Below are 27,346 nucleotides of genomic sequence, written 5' to 3' on the forward strand. Positions count from 1 at the left end.
ACACCAGGTACCACGATTTTCTGGCATAGGTTACGTTTCCGTTTTCTTGCCAACAAGCAACAACTTTCCCTTGTTCAAAAGTCCTTCCTCTCCATTTGTAGCCTGCAATGCAGGCGTATTTTTGGAGCGGGAGCGCTGAATAATCCTTCGTTGCTGTCATCTTGGGCGAGGAAGCGCGAGAGGGCTGGAGCGAGTCAAAAAGTGACCCTAAGGGAGAAGACGACTGGCTGTCCTGCCCCGCCCCCTCCCCCTCAGCCTCCTTCAAATACGCGAACTAAATTTATTATTCAGCGCTCGCCCATGAAAAACGCCTGCACTGCAGGCTACTCCATTTGTCATGTCCCAAAATTTAAAGGCAATATGTCCCAAAAGAACGTGTTCCTGGCTGGGGGGGAGAGAATTAAACAAAAAGTTACCTGGGCTGTTACCTTTCTGTGATGATGGAGCCTGTGTGTCTCTGAGTTCCCAGAGCTGTGCTGGTGGGGATTTAAGCTCCTGACAGGTCCAACCACGCTGGACAGGTGTTGGGGGCAAGACCAAGCAAAAGACAGTCCCTGGCCCTCTAGGTTGGGGGTTGGGCATGGGGTTAACTACCCCTACCCCTCCCCCCCCCCCCCCCCCCCACCCAGTAAAAGAGCTTTATGACTGAAACTACACACACACAAAAAGAAACAAACAAAAAGAAGAACAGCTTTTTGCCTCACTGGGGGAGAATGACAGTGAGTAAGATTAGAGTTTGAGAAATATGGACAGGCATGTGTCTACCAAATAAAACCATGTAGTCTCAACCAGGCCAAAGTGTGGGATCTAACACTGAGGTTCCCTAAGCTGATGATGTTTCATCTCAGACAAGTGTCCCACTATAATATTATTATTGTTAAGGCCTCTTCCCTCCCCTCCCCACCCCCTATCTCAAACCCTGAGTCCCCAGGCTCTTTGGCTAGTAGTTGGTCTGGAGAGACTGAAGAAATTGAAAAAATCTAAAACACTCCAGTACCCCAGAGTCTCTCCAGGCAACCAACTGCTGGCCACACTTAAAGGAAAAGTGTCACAGGAATTTGGTGTCATATCAAAAACTCAAGAAGGTTGTTTTTTAATTAACAGAATCCTAAACGTATTTGCTCAAATTTGTTGGAGCTTGTCACCCCACTGCACTAAGACTATGAAAGAGTGTCTCTGCAACTTGAAAAGCATTAGAGTAACTGTTTTTAAGTCTTGCACTCTTGTTTCGAAAATGCACTAGAGCAGGTCATGAGTTGTTCCTTTCAAGAATTCAGTTGATTTCTTTCTTGATGTTCCAGAATAATTATTATTTTGTAACTAAGTGACGGTGTTGCCAGAAAAGGTCAAAATCCCAGTGATACTTCCCCTTTAACAAACTTTAAACCATTTGACCCCTTGCATCACCAAATAAAGCAAAAGCACTTAAAATTCAAATTCTTTCCATTTTATTGACTAATGTTTTTAGATTAGAACTTAAAAATTATTGCAGTTTTCCTAGTGCCACTGTTACTTGAGTGCTTACATTTTGAAGATTGCTTTGCTGTAACTGAAAGTCTATAATCATCCAGTAATTGAATAGTACTATTTCTTTTAAAGTTGATGATATCAACTCAAGACAACTGGAGTCTTTACTTGATGGAAAGGATCTCGATTTCAAACAGCAGCTCAGCATTCCCAGGAATTGTAAGAATAGTTAAGGATTAAAAGAATAATGAGAAAAGGCACAAAAGCAAAAGTCACATAATTATTGTGAAGTATTAAAAGGGACAATCATTTTACTACTACACGAGACTCTGTCAGAGAATTTCTCAACAAGCAACATAGCCTAAAAACTGATGGAATTGAGCACATTGCAACAGATTACTAACATAGATGGTTTCAAGTTTCCAAGTTTTCCTCCTGAGAAACTAACTGATGTGTTGACCATTGGTAAACCTAAGTTTTGCAGTAGTTTCTTGCCTCTTCTTACATTGAAACAAGGTCTTGGTGGGGTGGGGGGGGGGGGGGGGCAGGTCTATGGACGTTTTACATTAGACACAAATTTTGTTGTTGGTTAGAAATTTGCAGATCTTTATTTGAGGAAGTTAGTATCGACTCTCCACATGTATTTGATTTGTGTTATTGTCCATCACCACTGTCTGATTATGGGTGAATCATGATGAGAGGCAAATCACAGCCAGCAAATCACATTTAAACACATGAATCTGTGTACTGTAATTAAATCAGCTGAAAAACTCAAATATTAATTAACTAGTATGTGTACAACATAAAAGGATATCCCCATGCAGAGAAACCACGTGGTCCATAACCCTTATCAGAAGGGATGGTGAGCCTGGCTATTTCTCCTTGACACATTGACATGCATCCTTCATCCCAACCTGTTCATGCGAACAAAATAAAGAACTAGTTGGATAGACTATTACAATTTGCAACACACAAAATTGTGATCACTTTAAATTTGGAATTCACTTGTGGCTTTTGCCCACCATCCTTGAATTCAGTGTGCATGGTTGATTGTATGCAAAGGTTTAGCCAGAGGGGCATAATGGCACCTTATAGACGCCCAGGGAAGGGAGCACATTGCGTGATGAGCCCAAACGACGGCTGGGAAGGAGACTACCTTGTTGTTGCCCAGTTGTCAATTTCTGGCCAAAAGCCTGACAACACAAAAGTATACAACTTACTGAAAGTGGTCACAATTTTTTTAGAGTCATGCTGTAAATTCAAGTTAATAGTAAACAATGTCAGTGCCGGTATGCAAGTCATGTGGATCAAACTGCCAAACACTTTTGTTTTTCAGTTTCTATTAAGTGGAACAGTCAAGGAGCACAGTTTATCTGCTCCTCCTTTAAGCATTTAATTTTCCCCAAAATTTACCACAGCTGAGAGGAGAGTTGTATAATGGAGCTTGACTAATTTTATCAATACAACTGAGGACCATGACACAGTGTAAACAAGTGGTGATTCCAGGGAAGGTCAAGGGGGACAGTGGCCTCATCTCCTCATTAATTTTATAATACATTCATAATTATTATTTCTTTCCTGAAAAACTTTTCACTGTCATCCTTACTGCCTCCTTAGTCTGGGTCACTGTCCTTTATAATTTAGTCTGGATCTGTCACTATGAATAGTGCATTACATGGAAAGATACAATTTTGGTTAGTCTTTCAATATCATATCAGAACTTCAAAACCCTACTCATAGCTAGTAATATCACACCAAATAGACTGTGAAAATTGAAACTGCCAGGGTAACTGGATTGAAATTCATCAGTCACCCCTTGGCAGAAAAGTGACCTTTTAAACTCCTTGAGCATAACTTCCTTGTTATGAGAGAAGACATTCAAGTCATGTACCATGATTTACAGCAGTGAAAAATGTAACCACTCGTTGTTTAAGTCCTGAACTTTAGTCTTTAGTCTTCTTGTTTTATTGAAAGGTACAGTAAGAACATAATTTGTCGCAGAAGTTAAATTATTTGAGCCCATGTTCTAAGTTCTTGTTTCTTACAAATGTTATAACATTTCAAAGTGTTTTTTCTTCCTGATTTTAGACAACATCCTACTGAATTTAAGAGAGATTTATTTCCTATCGAAGGAATACTTACTAACCTGCAATCACTTTCCCTAATCCAACTTCAAACGTGAATGGTTTCTGACCTGGATCTTTTGTGCTGGTACATATTAAACAATAAAATACTTCAGAGGATGAATGTAAATATGACAGTGAATCATATATTTTGAACTACAGATGAAAGATCAAACAGAAGAAAGATCCTCGCAGTTAGTGCGTAACTTAAGTAGTTGTGAAAAGAAAGCCTAAAAAATTCAGGCTTTAACGGGATTCAAACCCATGACCTCTGCGATGTCGGTGCAGCGCTCTGCTTGATTGTGAACTCACAATATGACCAGCTCCCAGTTGGATTGATAGCTTAGTTGGTAGAGCACTGCACCAGCATCACAGAGGTCATGGGTTTGAATCCCGTACAAGCGTGATTTTTTTTTCAGGCTTTCTTTTCACAAGTGCTTAAGTTGCATACTAACTACGAGGATCTTTCTTCTATTTGATTTAAAATACTTCAGAACGAGTTAGTGCAGAACACAGGAATACTTTTGAGATAGTATTACTGAGATACTCTGCACCTCATGACTGGAGGGAAGTATTTATGATGTAGCTAGAACTTTGCCCAATCTATCCATAATTTGCAAGGCTGCTGTCTAACAGGAGGCTTCATCACATGCCAGTGATGTAGGGAATATGTTAATCAGCTCTGTCATGGGAATTTGTCCTATATGCTAATATTTGCCAATTACAAACCACGTGATTCTCAGGACTGAATTAATCCTTTGTCTTTTTGGAAGTAAAGAATGCATGCCAGCGTTAATATGACCAGTTCTAAAAGAAACTACTCCCAAGAGTACCATCACATGATCTGTAATGGGGGACAAAACAACAAAGTAAATAAAGTATGGGTCGCACTTGGGAAAAGTCAACAACTTTGCTGAGTAAAAAAAACACAGAAATGCGAAAGCAAAAACTTGCGTCAAATTATTAGGCTTGCACTGGGTGGAAGAAAAATGTCAGTGATTACACTTTGCACAACTGAAGTGGACCAGATGCGAATCTCATTCCTTATTTTCACAATGTCGTCCCACGCTTTTTGGGCATCTGTGCTTTCAAGGCGGTCGCGTTAGGCAATGTGCCTCGATGACAGATTTTTACACCAAAGTGACCAAATTCACACCAAACTTTGCCAAGTGCGACCCATGCGTAAAGCTTATTCCATGACTTGCCAATGACTCATGAGCTACTGAACAAACATAGACACAATGGATCAATAGCCCAAGGAATACCATAATTATACAACATAACGTACTTACTGAAAGCGTTTGATTGCTTGTAAGCTCAATTTCTGAAAAAACTGACAGATTGACATTTAGCTTTATATTTAACGCTTGCTTCTGGTATATAATTATGCAAAACCAACACGGAGGGTAAGACAATTGTCACGGCAAAAAGCAACCAATCTTCACGAGAAAGTACGCCTTCACACGTAAATTAACTAAACCAGGACGAAAGCCAAGTCAATTTAAGCTAATAATTTGCATAAAATCGATCTGCCTCACGTGCAGGCAAACGCCAACCGACCCTTTACGACCCCATGCAACAGAAGATACAAGAAGTAAAAGATAAATTAAAATACCTCCAGAACTTTTTGGGTGGATTCGTGTTTAAGGATCCGGTGCAGTGTACTGTTATCGTGGCCCCCTGCATGGGAGTAGGACCACTTCCAGCTCGAATAACTTCTTTCTTCACCTGCGCCATCTTGCCCAAAATATATATCCCAGTAATCTTTGCGAGTGTGTACCTCACCCGACCAGATCCCAAGCCCTTGTTAAGATCTGAATTTCCGGCATAGTCACAAACCACTCAAAAGTTTCTCGGACCATCCCGAGACGCGCAGAACGTATGCACAGTAGCAAAACTAGCCATCGTACAGAAAAAGCAAGGGTAAAATTATATTTATTAAAATTTAATGGCAAAGAATTAAGGTAATAAATGATAAAAAGAAAGGCATTTCCATAAGGACGGTCTGTAAAAGATTCAAAGACCCCATACAAGACAGACCACCTACTACCTGCTGCTTGTACAATTAGCCTGGTACACAACCGTTAACATAAGAAAATAGTGCGTAAACAACATGACAACAAATCCAAGCACTTATAAACGGTTTGCTACTACTTTTTTCTCCGAAAGTAATTATTTGCGTGTACAATGGAAGTTGAACTATGCGCGCGCATGTTACCGCTCGCATTCCTCAACCATTTTGTTTGCATACGAGCGCAAATGTTAAGTTAACGGACTCTAATCAAATTCTGAGGAATGACCCCGTTGAAAATTGTGGACAGTCTTATCCTTTTGTAGTCAATAATTTCTTCCACGAACGAACTGGAAAATAATACAATGTAATTGTGGCTTCAGTTACGCGTGGATTGGCTAACCGTCTCAGTTTTGAAGAATACCAATAGTGAAGAATCTTCAAGCGCATTTGCATAAGATTTAGAACAACGCATCAACTTTTTTTCCACAATGGAACAAACGGCAAGAGGGAAATCTTCAGCGAAAACGAGATTTGAACTGAACGCCTCTATGTCAGTATTCAAACAATCCTGCGTCCTGTTCCGAGATCTAAACCAGCAACAGATAAGCAACATGTTAGGAGGAGTAACACAAGAGGTAGCATTCTGTTACATTAACCAGGATCTTTCTCGTGCGTTCGAAAACAGCGCAGCCGGTGGTATACCTCCAGTTCATGAATTGTTCGCTGGATTTATTGGGTGTTATCGGTATACAGACAGCTCTCTCGGTACACATGGTAGTGCGGGTCCGCCGCTCTTATCAAGAAAAGGAAATGAGAGTCTTAGCTTTGAGTACAGACCGATTAGAGAGGACCTGAGAACGACTAAAAGCAATGCTGTACTTCACACAGTTGCCGAGGGAGAGTCAAAACAAGACGAACGTCAATTTGACTCGAGAGAAATTGAAACGGTTTTAGATCAGTGTGATGACTGGGATTTTGACTAGGTTACGCCTGCTGGGAAGTGTTATTAACACACTGTTAAAAACTTTCACTGGACGCTCCTTTTTAATAATATTTGGGAATAAGGTGAGCCGGCATGCACTTGCCTTAGAGTTTGCGGTATAGCTTTTTGTGAATTCGTTACAGAACATGTAACAAAACTCATAGAACATACCTTTTCTTATCCGAGTAAAGACTCTGTTCTTTTTCTTCCATTTTCCTTAACTTCAGTTAAAACATTTGTGTATACCGGCTACTGATTTCTAGCCCTTGCCATCAGCAACTTTTCTTGCCCGCATTGCCACGAATCGTTTAACACCGATAGCATTTCTTTGAGGTTGCCTCATAACTGTCTAACAGTGTTTATTGGTTATATTACAGTTTGCACCAGCACGTTTTTCTCTTATTGCCCTCATTCTTGTTGTGAAAAGGAAAAACAAAGTTCTCGCAGCCAGTGTCTGCGGCGAGGCAACCTACAATGGGCGCCAAAAATGTTGTAACAGTTTCCAGACTTTCTACACGTGCCGATTTATTGGCCCGATTAGTCAGGTTCCGTTCCGCCAATGTTCACGTTACAATTTGTTGGCTGATTTCTTTTTTCTGTTGGTGTAGTGCGGGGTAAAAATCGGCCTGATTCAAAAAATCTGTAGCACTACCATAGAATTTTATAAATTTTGCCAATTTTCATCCGCTTAATCATTTTCTTTATCAAATTAAGCCAAGTGGGCTCGATTAATCGGTACGTGTGAGTTAGCCTTGAAGCAACGCAAGTTACTGCTACCCTCTCAGATATAGTGTTGTATTTCCTGTCCCCCAAACGACGACCTAAGGTGCTGGCTGAGTGTCAAAGCAGCGAATGTCATCCAAGGGAATGGAGAGAAGGTTTTTCTTCCTCGTCATCCTCTTTTCCTTTCTTGTCCGCTAGCAAGCAATACCACCAGACACGCCTTCCCTCCTCACTCCCTACCTCTGCCGTCCTGGTGACAACAACTCAAAACCTTGGGGTGGGGTGACCAAAAGGTTTAATTTTCTCCTAAACATTTTCAGAGAAAAAGATGCGTTTTGGAACACCACCAACACCGGTTTCCAGGCCTGAACCCCACACTGATACCCATTGTGAGATCAAAAATCAAACACACCTCGCATGCCGACAAACAAGCCAAAAACAAAAAGTGAAATTCAGCCTGATAGCTATGTGTGAAAGAAGAGTACTGAAGTACTCAGCCGATTCCTTGATTTCTCAGTTGTATTATCAGTGCTGCGGGGCACAACATTTCGTTCGTGTACTGTTTGTTTGAGTACTCTTCGCTTTCGTTCGTGTACTCTTCGCTACTTCCAGAAAAGCTTACCAAAGATCACACAGACGATCAGACCCAGCTGACTACAAGTACACGGTATTTATTCTTTCCAGCTCTCAGAGATCGCTGAGCGCGCGGAAATAGAAACTAAAGGTCTCCACGTGGTATGCAATGTTTGCTCATAATCTTCGTTCTTGGCGATATACGAACAAGATTTTGCCAATACCGAGCGTTTCACCTTCCGTTGTGGTGAACCGCCCTATGTACGAAATACGTACCTATGTTTTACCCAAGCGTCCAGTCTTCTCTCTGTTGCCAGGGAAAGAGTGCCTGAACTTGTTTGAAGATTTCTTCTTGTCCGGATGCAACTTTCGTTGGAGACATGGATTTTGCAGGTCCTCCTTCGTTACAGCCATTAGAAGACAGGTTTTCTATCGTTCTTTCGAGACTAGAAAGCATTGAAACATCTCTGAAAGAGCTTCAGGATATCAAGAAGGTGTTGCGAGAGATTGAAGGTAATACTCATCCCGAAGGCGATGGAAAGAGTGTTCTTCGTGAAGATTTGACAGAGAAGGTACTTTGAAGTATTTTAATCGAAATTTCAGACGTTCTGCATGAATTTTTAAAATCATTTATACAAAAAGTAAGCTTAATGTTAATTAAGATTGAAGATCTCTGTTAAGCTTTTTACATATTTATGTACAAAAAGTTAACAAAGCTAGTAAAGCTGTTCGTATGCTATAAGCTTAATTAACTACTGGCTGCAGTACATTTACACAAATTATATGTCATTGATCATGATACCAATATTGTTTTGTGACATTATTTTCATTAAAAATATAAGTTCTTAGTTATAAGCTTAAAATTTTAAAAATTCTTCTAGCAGTATGTGGATAAAAGCCCTATACAATTTGGGGTTCTACCTCAGTAAAAATATAACGGATCACTCTGTAATCACACAATAATCACACGTAAAAACTTTTACATGTGATCACAGGTGTGATGTGATCAGAGATGTGATCATGGGTGTGATGTCAGGTTAGATCACAGGTTCTGATCACACATAATGTTAGCACTGTGATCACAACAAGTGTGATCACGCTTGTGATCACGCTTGTGATTACAGTCACCCTTATGATCACAGTATTAACTTTGTGTGAAGTACACAAGAACAAAAGCACAAAAAACAGGAAGTTAAACAAATTGTACAATAATGTTATAAAAACAACAAATTTTATTACTGTCAAAAATGAGCTACATATATGTGTATATAAAATACTGCCCCAAAGTAATAGCCTCTCAGAGGCTATTTGAGGCGGGGGCAGAACTTCCAGAACGGCGCAGTCTGTTGTGCAGTGGAATAAGCTAAAATAGTATACAGTTTGACAAGTTGAGAACCACAACGGTAACCGTGAACTAACATTTTCTTACAGTTCAGAAGGATGCTAACCGGGAATCACTTTCAACCTGAAAATTCGTCGTCATTGTATTGCGTGATCGTCATGTTGCTCACCTCAATAATTGGAACGTTCTTCAATATTCTTTCCTTGTCGAAATGTGGACTAAAATACAACTCGCAAGAGTCATTTTGTTTTACAGCAGACCAAAGAAGTCCTCACAGAGAGTTCTCGATCAGAGTACAAACTTCAAACAATTAAAACTTCAAACATCCGCGGCGAACTTCAAACATCCAAGTGGCTACGCAGTCGGAGACAATCTAAAGGAACAGTCTGTTGTTTACAAAACGGCCGGGTCCAGATCTTCGCTTCAGAAACCCAAAACATTAAACTGTTTCCCAGACTCATAAAGGAAGATACTTCGCATTGAAAACATTCCCACTCTTTTAAGTCAAATTACCAACGGTTGAGGTTATTTTTTGGACCATTTTTGTAACGCGATCAGGTAGAGGTAATTTGAAACAGGTGCATGACATTTGGCCAATAAGATTAAACGCGCAGATGTCTCAAGAGACCTTTTAGATAAAATTCCAACACGCATGTGTCACGGAACTCGGAGAAAAGGCGCTATATTTCTTGAAACTGAAGTTAGAATCGTACTTGAAAATATTTTTCAGTGTATATCAGTGCTTTGTCGTGAACATGCAAAAAAGCAGCCTTGATTTTCGCCTTTGATCGAGTAAATGAAATGAAGCGAGCATAGAAGGCAACATATTCTACAACACTAATATCAAGATTGAATTTGATCGTCCAAACAATATTCATTTTTAGTCGTTTAATTAGCTGCTATAAAATGTTGTACAGGACTGATGAACGCAGAAAAAAACACGCATATATTGCAGAATAAGCTTTTGATACACACAAAAAAAAAAGAAACGAACCACGAAACCAGAGAGTTACATGTAACGAAAGACCGTAACAACGCGCGCTGTGAAAGAAAGATTCAAATTAACGTCACGAGTTTAGTGCAGTAAGTCATTGGACTTTTATAATTTGAACCACATCTTTAATTTACCGGAATATGATTTTTTTTACTCCATTAGTGTTAACAGGTATTTTGGACCATTTGAATGAGATGGTAATGTTTTTGATTTTCAATTATACCCTAACCAAACGTGATCACGCCATCACCACGTAGAGAATCACGGTCAGTGGAGTGATCACACCCTGATCATGGGTATGATCACTCCAATCATGCATTGCTGAAGGCGTGATCACGGTGAAAGGAGTGTCACGCCTGCGATTTGTGATCACGTTGTGATCACAAAATATTTTTACTGGGGTAAACATGGTTTTGTAGCGGTCATATCTGACTTAATTTTCTATCCCTGGTTCAGACTGACAACATAAATATTTTTTCCTAATGCTGTTATGTTTTTATGTTAATTGTGCTATGCCATTATGCTGTGTTCATTCACATTGATGGCATAAAGTTGACAGTGTTTTTATGAGTATTCGTGTCCTTCTGCTGTTATGTAATGCCAGAGTGAATCACTGGGATTAGTGATTCAAGGTTAGGTTGTAGATCTTTACTGTACAATTATCATCTCATTTCCTTAGACCCCGGCCTTAGATAAGAAAGATTACTACTCATTGTCTCAATCCTCTTCACCCACTTGATAAATGGCTAGCAGTAACATTTAAATTGAAAAACATGCCAGGATAACCCTGCAATGCTAGGCGGAGCAGTTACTGGTTAGCAGTTAAAAAATACCCCTTGCTATTTGCTTCAGACATGCCACTGAAACTGGGAGGTTAACTGCCATTTTGACCACCTAAGCTTGAAGTGCAGCTTAATAAATTATACCATATGAGAGTTTGGTCTGCATTGAAATAACATTTTTTTTAAACCTTATTAATCATCTTTTTTTTTTAATAGATCACTGTAGGAATCAGAGTGAGCATCATATCATTGGGTGATATTGACACAGTAGGACAGCAGTTTAAATGCGATTTTTATCTTTCTGCATGTTGGGAAGAACCAAGGCTTCAGGGGCGGAGTCCTTCAGAGGTAAACATGTTAAAGTAAATATTTGTATATATATTATAGTTGTATACTTTTGTGACCTTTTGAGCTTTTGATAAGTGCCTAAGTTCATAATGGCTGGGTTTAAAGTGGACCTTTTCAATCCCATTTTATTTTTAGGGGTGACAAATAAACCCTTTGTTGGCCCATCCCCCCATTTATTTTGTTTTAGTTGGTCAACAGAGATCCAAATGTCAGTAACATGTCAGCTGACTGTTCGTAATCTGTCAGCAAGTTGTCAGTTCCCCAGTAAAAATATAATGTGATCACTCTGTGATCACACATGTGATCACACAATGTGATCACACAGTGATCACGCGTAAAAACTTTTACATGTGATCACAGATGTGATGTGATCAGAGATGTGATCATGGGTGTGATGTCAGGTTAGATCACAGGTTCTGATCACACATGATGTTAGCACTGTGATCACAACAAGTGTGATCACAACAAGTGTGATCACGCTTGTGATCACAGTCACCCTTATGATCACAGTATTAACTTTATGTGTGAAGTACACAAGAACATAAAAAGCACAAAATACAGGAAGTTAAAAAAGTTGTACAATGATGTAATAACAACAACAAATTTTATTACTGTCAAATTTGAGCCACATATATAGTATATATGTGTATATAAAATACTGCCCCAGAGTAATAGCCTTTCAGAGGCTATTTGAGGCGGGGAAGAATGTCCATTAAAGAACGGTGCAGTCTGTTGCGCAGTGGAATTAAAAAGCTAAAATAGTATACATTTTGACAGGTTGAGAACCACAAAGGTAAATGTGAACTAATATTTTCTTACGGTTCAGAAGGATGCTAACCGAGAATCGCTTTCGACATAAAAATTCGTCGTTATTGTATTTTACGCGATCGTCATGTTGCTCACCTCAGTAATTGGAACGTTCTTTGATATTCCTTTCCTTGTGGAAACGTGGACTAAAATACAACTCGCAAGAGTCATTTCGTTTTACAGCAGACCAAAGAAGTCCTCTGAGTGTTCTCGATCAGAGTAAATTTATCGCTGCGAACTTCAAACATCCAAGTGGCTGCGCAGTCGGAGACAATCCGAAGGAACAGTCTGTTGTTTACAAAACGGCCGGGTGCAGATCTTCGCTTCAGAAACCCAAAACATTAAACTGTTTCCTGGACTAATAAAGGAAGATTCTTAGCATTGAAAACGTTCCCACTCTTCTAAGTCAAATTACCAACGGTTGAGGTTATTTTTAGGACCATTTTTGTAATGCGATCAGGTAAAGGTAATTTGAAACAGGTTCATGACATTTGGCCAATAAGATTAAACGCTCAGATGTCTCAAGAGACCTTGTAGATAAAATTCCGACACACACGTGTCATGCAACTCGGAGAAAAGGCACTATATTTCTTGAAACTGAAGTTAGAATCGTACCTTGAAAATATTTTTCAGTGTATATCAGTGCTTTGTCGCGAACATGCAAAAAAGCAGCCTTGATTTTTTGCCTTGGATCGAGTAAGTGAAATGAATCGAGCACAAAGAAGGCAACATATGCTACAACAATAATAACAGGATTGAATTTGATCGTCCAAATAATATTCATTGTTAGTCGTTTAATAAGCTGCTATAAAATGTTGCACAGGACTGATCAACGCAGAAAAAAAAACCCGTATATATTGCAGATTAAGCTTTTGACGCACAAAAACAAAAATGAACCACGAAACCAGAGAGTTACAATAACGAAAGACCGGAACGACACACACTGTGAAAGAAAGATTCAAATTTGTTCCGAGTTTAGTGTGGTAAGTCATTGGGCTGTTATTAAACCACATCTTTAATTTACTGGAATATAATATTTTTTTTTACTCCATTAGTGTTAACAGATATTTTGGACTATTTGAATGAGATGGTAATGCTTTTGATTTTCAATTTTACCCTACCCATACGTGATCACGGCATCACTGTAGAGAATCACGGTCAGTGCAGTGATCACACCCTGATCACGGGTGTGATCACTCCAATCATGCATTGCTGAAGGCGTGATCACGGTGAAAGGAGTGTCACGCCCGTGATCACGGCCGTGATTTGTGATCATGTTGTGATCACAAAATATTTTTACTGGGGTTAGACTGTTGGTTGAAATTGTCATGGTAACTACATCCCTTATTAAACCCATTTAATTCATAGATGGAGTATGTACTCTGTATGTTGCATCTACTACATCAAAATGCTATTTTATTTTTTAAAAAATCTGTCCAATGTAATTACTTCATATGTAGCAAATCAATTAATCAGTCAATCAATCAATCAATCAATCAATCAATCACAATCAATCAACTGTCCCTGTTCTTGTCATTTCTATTTTGTTATTTAATTATTAGCATTCAACATTTATTTATCTCTTGTTTTCCAGGAAATAGATTGGAACAATGAATGGCATCCCCGGATTGTGTTTTTTAATGCCCTAGAGATTGAAAAGATGCAGAAAAATCATTACTTATTTTATGAAGAAGGCAATGAAATACCATTTGCTCTTGAGACCTACAGAATAAAAGGGAGTTTTAGGGAAAACTTGGAGCTGTGGGATTTCCCCCTGGACTTTCAGGTATGCATTCAATTTAATGTGCTAGAATAAGTTGATTACTCTTGGGTTTTGTAAGGTCAAGGTAGTGTGAACTAAATGTCCATTCAAACAAATGGAACAAGCAAGGTGCCTCACCACTGCCAGTACTTAAATTCAGTTTCCAAAACATGAATTATTTGGAGTATCACTATTTCCTCTAGATGGGATGGTTGAATCCATTGCATGGTTTAACTGCCATTAGATAGCATTTTATTTAGCACACCTTTGCACACTGCACTGGGTAGAGAGACACTTAAGATTTAAATATTTTAAAGTTTATAGTGTAAAGAGATGAGTCATTATATATTGACCAAACTCAAACCAACACCCTGGAAATTGAGCTTTCAAGCAAGAGGTTGATCAAAAGTTCAAAACAGTATTTACTGCACCTTATGTGCCTACTTAGGTTGGTTATATGTTAGCTGTTTTATGCAAGGCTACATAGACAGTCAGGCATAATACAGACTTTTCTAAGTTAACTCCTTACACTTGTATGGCATATCATTATTTTGATTTACAGTTGTGCAATAAGTGTTGCAACGGAAGTGGAATATATCACAGTTGAAGGGCTGGGGGCATAACCGCCTTATGTCGAATGTTGGGCTTTTTTTTTTTTTTTTCGGATATGTCTCAATTTTTGCATGTGGGCTTCGTTTTAGTCAACAAACACTGCCATGTATTTTTTTTCGTTGGTTTGCTCTTCGTTTTCGAGAAAAAACATATGCAAAAAACTCAGTTTTCCTAGCGGCATCTTTTGGAGATCTTTTGTTGAACAAGAAACAAAAGAAACCTTTTGTTTCGCTGAACAATGAAGTCAGCGAAGGATTTAAACTTTGTCATTACACGAGGTGTAGTAATAAATGACCAAATCGTTTGGCAAAAAAGGAAAATGAAGACAAATACTTCGTTAAAAAGGAAACAATAGTGCGGAATTTAACGCTATTGAAATAACATTCCATTAAGTGACTAGTTGGTGAGGCACGCACACGTGCTGAAACCTGTATTTACGAATTTGGGCATGATCAGAGTGAAAGAGAACATAATTCCGAACTGCACATCTAGTGGAAGCGAGGTGAAAGCTTGTCTTCACTTACGACACGCTTACATTTAATTTCAATAAGGAAATACTTACTGTTTAACGACTGAATGACTCTCTGTCGCAGCTCGGTCCTTTCTTTAACACACTTACAAGCAAAAGAGGAATGCCCACAACTGTTTGTCTGGTTTTCTTTCAAACTTGATACGAGTGTTGCCACCTATTATACCAACCACAGCGAGATGCCCTTCTCCCGGAAAAGGTTTTAAATGAACAGTACTAAAATGCTTGCAGTGAGAAAATCTCACATACGGAAGTTTTTTAATTATTACTTTCTTTTTTAGTTTTCGCCTGATTTTTGTTTGGAAATGCCAAGCGAATTACGCGTCAGGAAATTTTTGCTATGCCATGGCAATGCTTTCGATCATACAGAAAGAAAAGGTAGTAGAGGCACAGTACTAGCTGGTACTGTGATTGTGTTAAAATTGCTCAACTGCTTTAAGGATTTCATCGACACGGACATTAACAGAAGACGGGCCTAGTTGTGTTCGACCACTTGTGATTTCCGGCCAAATCAAAATCTTTTCTTCAGTTAAATTTTGCAGATCTCCTAAGATATTGTGTTACTAAGCCGGTCAAAAACATGAAAAAAAAAGTTTTTTTCTTCGGTTTCTCATTACCGAAGGTTATAGTCTGTCCACTGCGCTACGCGTAAAATATTGGAAATTACATAATTTTTTTGGAAGTTAGGGGAAAAAGATATCCTTATGGAATTATCTTATACCTTCAATGAGATGTTTTTACGTATGTGTTACAACCAGGAGCTACGCAGTGACCAGCAACAAACGTCATCGTCAATTTAACCAAATCTAGGAACGTATGGGGAGACAAATAAGGATAAAGAATGAAGAAAGACTAATAATTTCTCACCCAGTTAGACTGATGAGCCTACTTGTAAAATCTGCTTGGACTCACAAGTAGGTCTGCAAAGAATCAGCGGTTGATTCACGCGTTCATGTCAATGCTGCACATTTGCTTCAACATGCATTCGATAAGGTCGTTCGACGTAACTACCGATTGGCCTCGATCCGCAAAAATTAGTTCCCGCAGAAAAAAACTCCCGCAAAATAAAACGCCGCAAAAATTAACTCCCTTCAGTCAAATTTAAAACTCCGCTTTTAATAGACCTATGCCACTGGAGCGATATACATTGGACTTAAACAAGAACATTAACATGATTTTCCATTGGATAAAGCAACTGGAGCTGTCAAGAGTAAAGCAATTCAGTACATTAGATTGGCACGAATGGGTCATCTGAAGGAACGCACAGACTTGAATCATGCAGCAAACCAACCATGTTCTATTGGCGCTTCTGCGGTGGCCTGCACAGAAGTGCAGAAGTTCAACTGAACAAGAGTGTTTTTATTATCGACTGAGTCTGTCTCATTGCATTACAATAGGGGATAGTTTTGCATTTTAGCAGGCCGCTCCCAGTTAGGTCTCAAAGTACATCTTTCACTCGAAAGCCCCTCTGTATGCAACATTTTTATCAATCCGAAAACACTAGGCCTTGAATTTCCCATATCACGAAAGTTCGAAGTGAAAAATCCCTTTAGAAAATTGTAGGGGGTTAAGGTCCTTCCGAACAGATAATCTACCGAAACGATCCTTTGGGTGCCCCTGATACTGTTGTTCTTTAATAGCTGTACTCGATTTAATATGTCGCCATCGGATTTGTTGTTGTTCTCTGTAGCGAAAAGCTCACCGCCTTCTTTAGGCCGTCGATGTGGCTTTTTGAAAACTTTAAACGTTCAGATTAGATGCTCAAACTTCACTTTAATAATCGTAGGAGGATTTCGCCGCGAATTTAAACAGTTAATTTTAGCAGTTTCGAAAGCACTTTTTTAACGGACGTTTTGGTTTCAAAAAGGAGAGGAAAAAAAAAAAAAAAAAACGACTGTCCTCGTGTCGAACCGAAAAATGTAATCGATTCCGGACTTTGGTTTAGCACGTCAGTGGCTTGCGCCAACGAAACAGCAACAATAAAAGCGCTTCAATTGTACCAACACATTACTTGTATCGGCTCGAACAGCGAGCGGCTAATCCGACGCTTCGCTGACTTCATTGTTCAGCGAAACAAAAGGTTTCTTTTGTTTCTCGTTCAACAAAAGAATTCCAAAAGATGCCACTAGGAAAACTGAGTTTTTTGCATACGTTTTTTCTCGAAAACGAAGAGCAAACCAACGAAAAAAAATACAGGGCAGTGTTTGTTGACTAAAACGAAGCCCACATGCAAAAATTGAGACATATCCGAAAAAAAAAAAAAAAAACAGCCAAACATTCGACATAAGGCGGTTATGCCCCCAGCCCTTCAGTTATTTCACTATGCAACTTCAGTGGCTATGGAAAGAAAGCCTAAAAAATTCAGGCTTAAACAGGTTTTGAATGCATGACCTAGAGCTGCGATACTGGTGTAAAGCTCTACTAACTAACTCAGCTATCAAGCCAACTGGGGGCTGCTGATGGTCACTAAATGACCAGCTCACAGTTGTTTAATGATTTGAGTTCAGTAGAGTACTGCCCTGAGAGTACTGCACCGGTATTGGATTCACTCTGATGAAGAACTAACATTCAAAACGCCAGTTGTCGAATGTTTTTACAGTGGCCAAATTACCTGATCAACTCTGTTGATAAAACCAAACATTTATTTCCACTCCCCACCAATGCAGCACCACAGTTTCTTTGCAAGAAATCAAATGCCCCAGATTGCAGATTTCATGGGTTCAAAATAATACTGTTCAAGCCTGAATTTTTTAAGGTTTTCTTTTCACAGCTACTTATTTATTATAAGTTTCCCCCGGCCCTCCCCCCATCCTGTGTGGAGCATTCTTATGGTTGAGTCTCTCACTTTTTGAAAATTTTAGCCATGAAGACCGCCTTCCCCTCAGAATTTCCAATGACCTTCCACGACCCCAGACGGGTAACGATAAGGTTTTGGAACTACACAATGTTGCTAGTGATGACTCTACCAAAAGAATGATATGCAAGGGTTGAGATCAAAACGTTATTAAGAACCAGGCCGATGGTGACTCTTCACATTTTCAAGTTTTCACCTGAAATATTCAATTTCTTTATTTGCAGTAACAGACCCTTTGCAAAAATGGTGGACATTTTAATATTCTTTGTTTGCATTCAAATAAGCCTCACTAGCCTTGTTCAAAGTATTTGAACTCAAGAACTAGGTTAGTAAGGTTAATTCCAATGGAAACAAAATAATTTAAAATGACAGCCATATAATTTTGCATGGAGTCTAGTATATTATTAATACTTATTTGCCACTTTTTGCATGTATTACTTAAATAAACATCAGGTGCCATGTTTTCATTTCCTGCCTGTTTGAATATTTCCTTTGTGGCTTGTGACAGGAATTGACCATAACTCTAATGTCTGACTGGACAAACAAGCTGGTGGGATTTGAAAAGGACCTGAAAAAAGCAGATACAATTCGCCCAGAAACATTCACAGCTGATCAAGAATGGTTCTTGTGCCAGCATGTTGTCACTGAAGCCACAAGTACAGTTAAAACAGAGGGGAGCAGTGCGAATGACTATCCCCTTTATCACATTACATGCAGTGTGAAGAGGAAAAATGGATACTACCTCTGGAATATTGGCATGATTATTGTAAGAAATGATCCAATACTATATAAATATATAATCCTTTTTAAGTTTATGCTGCAAAATTATAGAATTTCTTATAATTATTATCTTGAACAAAGGTTTCCTTCAATATTGATTCACAAAACAGTTTTTCACTGACTAACGATTTACAGACCGCAAAAATTAACCAATTGCAGAGTCGAGTCACCAAATAGTTGGAGTAAATGTAGAAACTCTTATGCTAACTACGCTTATTTAGCTTACCCTGCTATACCCTAAAATCAACCTATTTCAGATCTAGTACAATCAAACTCTTATCATGATTATATCTATTACATACTGATATGCCAACCTATTTTGGACTTAATCCCCACAATCAATTGGTGAGGGTAGTGTGGCCGAGTGGCTAGAGGAACAAACTAATAATCTGGTGTTTGCGGCTTCAAGTCCCCTTTCTCAGCATTTGCTGACCATCTGTTTCACAGTAGTCCCCTGTTTCAAACCCTTTGCCACAGTTTGTAAATTATAGCCAACTGGTAAACCTCCCTGTCATTCATTGTTTCAGTTTTTTATAGTGTCCCCAATTAGCACTTCAGTGCTAAATAAATTGACACACATAAATAGTTATTATTATTATACAGTATAAATTAACATACAAATACATATGTGCAAACAAGTTCACTTGCAGCCAACATAACCTATGAACTGATGACCAAAACTACTTATTTACACAGTTATAATTTAATAATACCGGTAATTATTATTGATAAAACGGAGAGTCAATATTGAATAAAATATATAACTTCACTAAAAAGATATTATGTCCTCTTGTTTTTTTCTAAGTTATTGCATGTTTTTTCTCTGTCTGCAGTTTCTCATTGATATCCTATCATTCTGTTCATTTTCTGTGGATATTTCATCGCCTTCTGATCGACTGAGTGTCACCCTCACGCTCCTGTTAACAGCAGTTGCTTTCAAGTTTGTTGTGTCACAAAGTTTACCAACTATTTCATACCTCACAATGCTGGTGAGAAAAGATTGTTTTTCCATTTTGTAGTTTGAGGAATCTATTACTGGGGTATCTAACTGAGAATATTAATTTAATTAAAATAAAAAGTAGTGATAAAAGCAAGGAGCAAAATTTCACTGTCTTTGTTACAACATTGCAAATAAGCCCGGATCATGCAAATTAGATGCAGTGAAAGATTTACAGACAAAATGGAGCAAAGTTTTTTTTGAGTAAAGACATCACACAAGAGAAGATAAGGGGGTTTAAGTTTCTAAAGAAACTGTGGTACTGTGTCGGTGGGGAGTAGCAACAAATGTTTGGTTTATCAGTTGACAGAGTTAATAACTAAAGGTAAATTGCCTGGCCACCATATAGAGATTTGGGTGCTGACATTTTGTGTGTTAGCGCTTCGTCACGTCAGGAATTGAATCTCTTTACCGTGGCCAGTTTACCTGGTAAAATGAAACTACCAAAAAAATACTAGCCAAAATTTTCTTAACAAAACTCCTGAATTTCAAACCCCCAAAAATCCTTCCCATCTTGCATGACTTAACCCAGAGTATCCCCCCCTTCCCCCCCCCCCCCCGCCAAAAAAAAATGATGCTTTTATTTATTTATTTATTTATTTATTTATTTATTTATTTATTTATTTATTTATTTATTTATTTATTTATTTATTTATTTATGTATTTGTTTATTTATACAGAAATTCCAGTTCAGCATAGCTGGTTTAAATGGTGATCTATATAAAATAATAAGAATAAATAATAAAATATAGAAATGAAAGCAAAAAATCATAATTTTAAAGAGTTCATGAAGATGAGAAATTAACTAAGGTGATTTAGATGTTTCTTGACTCTCAGTTTAAAACTAGTGAGAGACATGCTATTTTCTTATTGGGCAATAAGAATCAAAATTCTGTCCATTTAGTTTTGTTACAGGTTTTAAAAAAATAATTTTTCGTTTTTATTTAAAATTTCTGTAAGTTATGACTACTATAGCTATTTAGTGGAATATTTTATGTATAATACATTTATTTTATTGTAATGATTGATTCTTGAAAACCTTTTGAGCAACTATCAGTAAAGTATGTAATAATGTATGTAATATTAAGGAATGGTATTGTCTCACGGCTTACGCCACTCGTTGTCGTGTCTTACTATTATGTTCCTTGTGGCTATGCTGCCAAAACTTCATATCTGTGTGTGGACCAGCCATGCGTTCAGGCTATATAACCCTGGAAGGAACAAACCAAAGTTGGTGCATGTGATAACAAAATAATTTCTGCATTCATTTGTGTTGCAGGACAAGTATGTTTTATCTGGTCTTGTGTTTTTGGGCTGTATGGCCATTGAAAATGCAGTTGCTGCTGTCATCCCAGACCCAGATGATCAAAAATTGTTTGATAAAATTTGTCTCTATGTTGGTGTTGCTTGTTTCCTGTGCATTCATGTTGTGGCTTTAATATTTGTCATAATAAAGGTGAGATTTTGATCTGGAAACACATACTGTCTTATCCCCTAAAATAAATTAAACTTTGAGTTGTGCAATGATTCTTTTGAGACTGTGTGTTACATCCTAATGGGGCGGGGGGGGGGGGGGGGGTACTCAAGAAAGTATTTTACGTGGAGGTTCTGCCCTGAGATCCAAACCCTTACCCTGTTATATACCATTTTTGACAGGAAAAGTAACCCTTTCATATACCTTTCACAGTGGAAATGGTGCCCCTTTCATGTACGTACAGTAGAAACACTATTTTTTTGTTGGGTCTGTTCGAGATATTTTGAAAGGCCCTTTTTTAAATACCTAAATGCTGTTTGTCCTCCCCTTTTCTATACTTCAGCTTGTGAGATCCTTACCCCTTTTTATACCTCCAACCTCACAAAGGTACGTTTTTTTTTGCAGAGCCTGACCCCCCACCCCCCAGGCATCCTTATTAAATTGTGGCCATTCAAATGAATTTCAACTGTTCAGCAGCACTTGCCTACCATGCTGTTTTTATTGGGATTATTGATTAGTAGGTGACCTTCCCTCTTTACTTAAGGGTAGCCGCGAACAGGCTTCCACTGTCTGAGCGTGCCCGGGAAGCCTGTTCGCAGGCTTAACTAAGGGGAACAGTGGACTTTTCTTTTCAGTTACATTTGCACTGTGATTTGTTGAAAAACAACCTGCAGAAGAAGCTTGCACAACCTGTAACATGTGCAAGGTTTGTATTTGTGCCTGGCAATAAACATGTTCCCAACAGCAACAGCAACATACATGCAACAACAACAAAACACCAGGCCCTGGTTGTTCAAAGAGCGGATAACTCTATCCATGTGATAAATCGCTATCCAGTGGATAAAACGTACTCCAACCAATACATTTCATTCGCTGAATAGAGTTACCTGCCCTTTGAACAACTGAGCCCTGTTTTACAGGCGCCATGTTGACTGTTTATTTAAAAATGGAATAACTGGTGATGGATGTTTTGAACTCGAACCTTCACGTTGTATTTTGTTGTGGTGATAAATAGATAGAGATGGTAATCTTTTTTAAAATAAAGACAGATGGCCCTTTTTTCTCCACTCTTTTTTCAACTTATAAACAACTCTTTGCCTTTCAGTCAAAAGCTAGAAATCAAGCTCTTTCTGAAGGTGCACAGCAGTTTCGGGTGAGTATATTTTGCCATTTTTATTGTTTACGCAGTCTTTGTACAAGGTTCTGTGTTGAATACGCACTTTCTAAGAACGAGTTATGTTACACGGTAGCGTGCTTGTATGGACTCACGGCTTTAAGAACGAGTTATGTTACACGTGTAGCGTGCTAGTTTTGGCACGACTAGTAGACTCCGGAGATTCCATCGGAATCAATGTATTTCCAATGGATCCGATGGACTCTTTCCAGCCCTCCTCATTGTATTGTTTACACTTCCGGTTTCATCTTATGACTTGACTTCCGGTGTAGCCTGCGTGGCAGTCGTTTCCGTTTCCTTCAAGCCAAGCGAGCTCCTTTTTGCCCAATGCCCTCGCGCGCTTGCCCCACTTGGCTTGAAGAAGGGGGTCCCAGACAAACAACCGCGAAAGAACATTAAAAATATAGTCCGTAGCTTCCGATCCAACGCAGAAGCTCTTTGGGCACGTCACGCATTCATTCCTGCGCGACGAGCCCAAAGAACGTCTGCGCTGCGCAGGAGGCTACCTCCCTCGCAGACGCTCTTTGAGCTCGTAACCGGAACGCAATCTTTCCTTCCAACGTTGGGGTTATTAGAAATACAAATTATTACGAGTTACGGGGAAACAATGAATGGTCAATAACCGATTTTCGCGCAAAGTTATTATATGAGAAGAAAACGAAGGAAATTTAAATGATATTAACACATCTTTAGCCTGCGAGTGCATCCGGTTTTTTGGCTCCGGGTGAAATGGGCCAAAAGACTGATGCGGTTGCAGGCTATCGCTCGCACCGAGTAAAAGGGCTGATAATAATTCACGCTTCGCTTCCTATCACCGGGCTGTTTATAGTGGCGCACCAGAAAGCCATCGCCAAAGAGAATTCAATTTACACACAAAACCGCTACGAAAGAGCAAGAGAAATTAAAAGTCTGTGGAGTTTATATACCTTCCAGCATATCACTCAATTTTTTGAAAACCACTCACATTGTTTGAACTACTAACAAGGCGCGCGCGCCAACAAACCTCCGAAAATATTTTTCAGTTTTCACGTAAAATACGACTTTCAAAGCACAAGGAAAATTTTAAGTCGAGCAAAAACACTTTTGCCGTAATTGACGAGAGAACTGGAAGCTAAAAGTATCGCATTTCGCTTCCTATCATCTTATCGCACTGTAATCGTTTAGTCAGAGCGACTCGCAATTTGCGCGCAATTTCTGAATTGTCAATTTACATCGATAATGAGGTTCTAGTCATCACTCGCAGGTCTCCCCCGGCTCTGTGATTATTACGCCTGCTACACGGGCTATATCACTCATCGATTCCTAGTGCGCGCATCAGCATAATTTTTTTTTTTTATGTCAACTGCTCAAAACCGGAACGAGAGAACAAAGAAGACGGAACGGTGCGCATCAAAGCTTGCGTTGAAAGTAAAGGAAGGATCATTGCACACCTGATAAACGCAAATGATAACTGAAAATAGCTAAATAAATGATAAAGGAAATAACAACATTGGTCATTGACTTGATGATAAAGGAATAACAACATTGGTCATTGACTTTTATAGCATTTGGTGGCTCCTAAAGGAGCCGTTAGTTTTGGCGGTAAACTCAATAAGTTTACTTGCTGCTGGTGTACTTGGTCACAGCCTTGGTTCCTTCACTGACGGCGTGTTTGGCCAGTTCACCGGGCAGAAGCAACCTGATGGCGGTCTGGATCTCGCGGGAGCTGATGGTTGATTTCTTGTTGTAGTGGGCAAGACGAGAAGCTTCGGTGGCGATGCGCTCGAAGATGTCGTTCACGAAAGAGTTCATGATACCCATGGCTTTGCTGGAGATACCGGTGTCAGGGTGCACTTGCTTCAACACCTTGTAGATGTAGATAGCATAGCTTTCCTTTCTTTTTCCCTTTCGCTTCTTCTTTCCGTCTACTGGAGCCTTCTTACCGGCCTTCTTTTCACCTTTCTTTCCAACTGGTGTTTTGGGAGCCATTATCTCAAGTTTGCCGTTGCAAAATGCGCTGCAAAATGGGTAACTTGCATAGACGCCGCCGGTATTTATATCATGATTAAATTATGCACAGATCGAAATCCCCGAAATTTGATTGGACAGAATGTTGACCTGTTGTGCTCTTTTGTGTCTTCTTACAGTTTGATTGGTGGCTTTCGATCCACCGCCTCCTTTCAAATGCGCAAAGTTGTGAAAAGGTTTTAAATAGGCTATTACTATTATTACTATTTACATTAGTGCTTTTATAATAGCTATCCTTCGAATGTCAGGGACAGTGAAGGTAGAACCTCTTTTCACTTGAATGTTTACACTTTAGGATTTCGTCCACCACTTCGGTCTCAGATATTTTCTTCGTGATCAGGATAGACTTTAATATTGAAGATGGTCTGTAGTTTACTTCAATCATTTAAATTTAAGAAGATGGTGGATAATCGCCTTTTGTGAAGGGTCTTCACAAGTGAGTGAGGAAAGTACCCCGCTTTCAGCGCTTTAGATCGTAAACTTTATAGTGGTGTGACACCCGGGTGTAACAAAATCTTATCTGCCGTTGAGGTAACCCAGAGTGGAATTAACTGTAGCCTCCCACGAATTCTTACCCTTCTCCCCGCTCCCCTAAAAACGAGTGCGTGGATTTTAACCCTTTCCCGACCAAGAGTGCCATATGACACAAGACGCAATTATGAGCTCAGTATTTGGTCAATTTGTGTGAAATTTGCACAACCAAAAGATCTTTGAAAGATCTATAAATTGAAGGCATAAAATCATGCCCCCCTCCTATATGAGACTTGATTTACCACCCCTCAAGCTTTTGGATTTTTTTTCCTTTGTACGTTAAGGGTTCAGTTAATATCTTACAACAAGCAATGCACTGAGAGCTGTACATTAAGCTATAGTTTAGGGGGATACCCAGTATGTACAACGATTAAGAAAATTTTCAATGTTTTTCTTCTTTCGTTTTGGACTTTTCTCACTCTCATATGTGACCTCCTCCATCTCTTATGGTGTGATTTATAGCACACCCCAGAAAATACCTATTAAATGGTATATCACATGTGGTCTCCCAGTTCATAGTTAGCGATTTAGAAAAATTTGCCATTTCCCTTGGACGGGAAAGGGTTAAAGTCGATTAGTGGCATATGTGCATTGAAGGGAAATGAAACGAAGCGTAGCGTTTTCAGCTGTGTAGTGTAGAACAGTCGATTGTCAAATGGTGAACTGATTTGTGCTCCACGTTTGACGCGCTAGTGCAAATTTTATGCCCCAAGTTATTTGTATTTCCGCCAAACTCACCATGCTGCACTCTAAAATAATAAAATCAACACTCTGCCTCCTGTTTTATCCTTTAAGTCCCAATATCAACCTACATCTTCTTCTCACCGTTCTCATATGTTTCTTGTGGAACTAGTTGGGAGAATTTTCTTAAAATCAAGACATTTCATCTTTGGTGATTATTTCCTCTCTTCCCATAGTGAGATTGTGAGAAGAAATTAGAGGTTCATCACTTGTGGGGCTTAAAGGTTTAAAACCTAAACACAACGAACAATTTCTTATTTGTTTGCTGTCATTGTTTCAGGAGCAGCAGCAGCGTGTCAACAATTATGCAAAGGAAAGGAAGAAAAACCTTGATCAGAGACCACCAAAAAACCAGCAAACATCGGATCAAGACAAAGTTGTGCTCGTGGAGTCTTCCAATTCTGCTAATTGACAAGCTTTCATGAAGAGGTTTCTCCGATTTGTCGTATTCGCCCAATATACTCTTTTTTTTTTTTTTTTTTATAAGAATGTCTACTTGAATTTTGGGGCTGAGGCTGAACTTTCTTATTATTTTTGGCAATTTGAGCCTGAAAAGATGTTAAGATGTCATAGTATTTCAATAAATCTATGCGGACGTGACCAAGACAACTATTATTTTGGTTAATTGGACAATACAGACTGAATTTTTACATGTATTATTTTATCCGTATTTATACTGTTCATTTTAAAAACAGGTTGGGTAATATTCTTAAATTTTACTTAATCTCAGCCTCAACGTTTTTAAAAAGAAGAAAAAAAAAGAGTGTACCCATCAGCGCTGTTTAGATCACGCGCATTTCCACACTAGCCTTCAATATAAGTTGAGGTCTCAGGTTACCGCTTATAATTACAAACAGGGCATTTTAACCTTCTATGGAGCGAAACATATACTTCTGAGGACACTCCAATGTGGTCCGAAGGGTGTCTGCTTTCGGGAGGTTGGACTGTAATTTTAAGTTATTAAAGACTGTAAAACAATCGTTGTAATCTAATTTATTGTAAAGTAATATTTATTCTATCTCTGTTGGCAGAGAGTTGTATTAAAGACCCCTCATAAATTTGTACACCAATAAAATCGACTCTTTTGTACCATACTCTTGACATGAACAGTTCGCTTTCTTTAATATTCGTCAGATCATGGATAAGGACGGTGCGGTCAGTACTTCATGGTAGCACCAATATAGAACACATTCCTTATATGGAGGGATTAGGAATGTACTCTATATGGGTGCTTCCATGACGTTTATACCGACGGTGCCTCCTTTTGTTACTGCGTTAGCCTCTTCCAGGCGTTCTCAGTGTTAGTTGGGGCGCAGCGCGAAAAAAATAAGAAAAAGCGCGCTTTTTCTTTATTTTTTCGCGCTACTACTGCGTATACGTTCTGTGCATCTCGGGCTACTAATATAACAGACCATTTCCGAGTTGCTGTGAACCTCATTATGAAAGCGAGGCTAAGTGCAAAGTTTTTGTTATGAAAATTCATGAAAATTAGTTTCCGTTCACAAGCAAACTTAGCCTCACTTCTATAATGAGGTTCACAGCAACTCGGAAATGGCCTTTTCAAAGGGACAGATTTTTATGTGCGGTTTGCGACTATGTTGGACTGAATAAGATCTTTTCAGTGCAACGAAGTCAACCGGGGCCACCGATAAAACCGACACTTATAAATGTTCTCGTTTTTTATTGGTTTACAAACTACCAAAGCCAGACTCCTTTGTTGTAAACGTGAC

General features: G+C 39.0%; 2 protein-coding genes and 1 pseudogene across 3 annotated transcripts; 1 reads left to right on the plus strand and 2 right to left on the minus strand.

The window, feature by feature from the left end:
- Positions 1–1,425: 1,425 nt before the first annotated feature.
- Positions 1,426–5,363, minus strand: LOC146463464 (uncharacterized). The gene is made up of 4 exons (XM_085084180.1): positions 5,206–5,363; positions 3,614–3,675; positions 2,281–2,381; positions 1,426–1,685 (listed from the first exon to the last, which is right to left on the minus strand). Exons 1-4 carry the CDS (start codon positions 5,325–5,327, stop codon positions 1,632–1,634), a joined length of 339 nt encoding a protein of 112 aa, XP_084940306.1. The 5' UTR covers positions 5,328–5,363; the 3' UTR covers positions 1,426–1,631.
- Positions 5,364–8,178: 2,815 nt separating this feature from the next.
- Positions 8,179–26,710, plus strand: LOC146463465 (uncharacterized). 2 transcript variants are annotated; one of them, XM_085084227.1, is made up of 8 exons: positions 8,179–8,454; positions 11,217–11,348; positions 13,750–13,941; positions 18,421–18,678; positions 19,526–19,681; positions 20,969–21,145; positions 22,269–22,316; positions 25,897–26,710. In XM_085084227.1, the coding sequence occupies exons 1-8, from the start codon at positions 8,263–8,265 to the stop codon at positions 26,026–26,028; spliced, it is 1,287 nt and encodes a 428-aa protein (XP_084940353.1). In that variant the 5' UTR covers positions 8,179–8,262; the 3' UTR covers positions 26,029–26,710. The 2 variants fall into 2 exon arrangements, with proteins under 2 accessions (XP_084940353.1, XP_084940354.1); XM_085084228.1 differs by having other exon boundaries at positions 8,179–8,395; positions 11,317–11,348.
- LOC146463466 (histone H2B.1 pseudogene) lies at positions 22,335–25,906 on the minus strand (annotated as a pseudogene).
- Positions 26,711–27,346: the final 636 nt, after the last annotated feature.

Source organism: Pavona decussata, unplaced genomic scaffold (genome assembly GCF_977016875.1).
Source record: "Pavona decussata unplaced genomic scaffold, jaPavDecu1.1 SCAFFOLD_175, whole genome shotgun sequence".
Classification (NCBI taxonomy): Eukaryota; Metazoa; Cnidaria; class Anthozoa; order Scleractinia; family Agariciidae; genus Pavona; species Pavona decussata.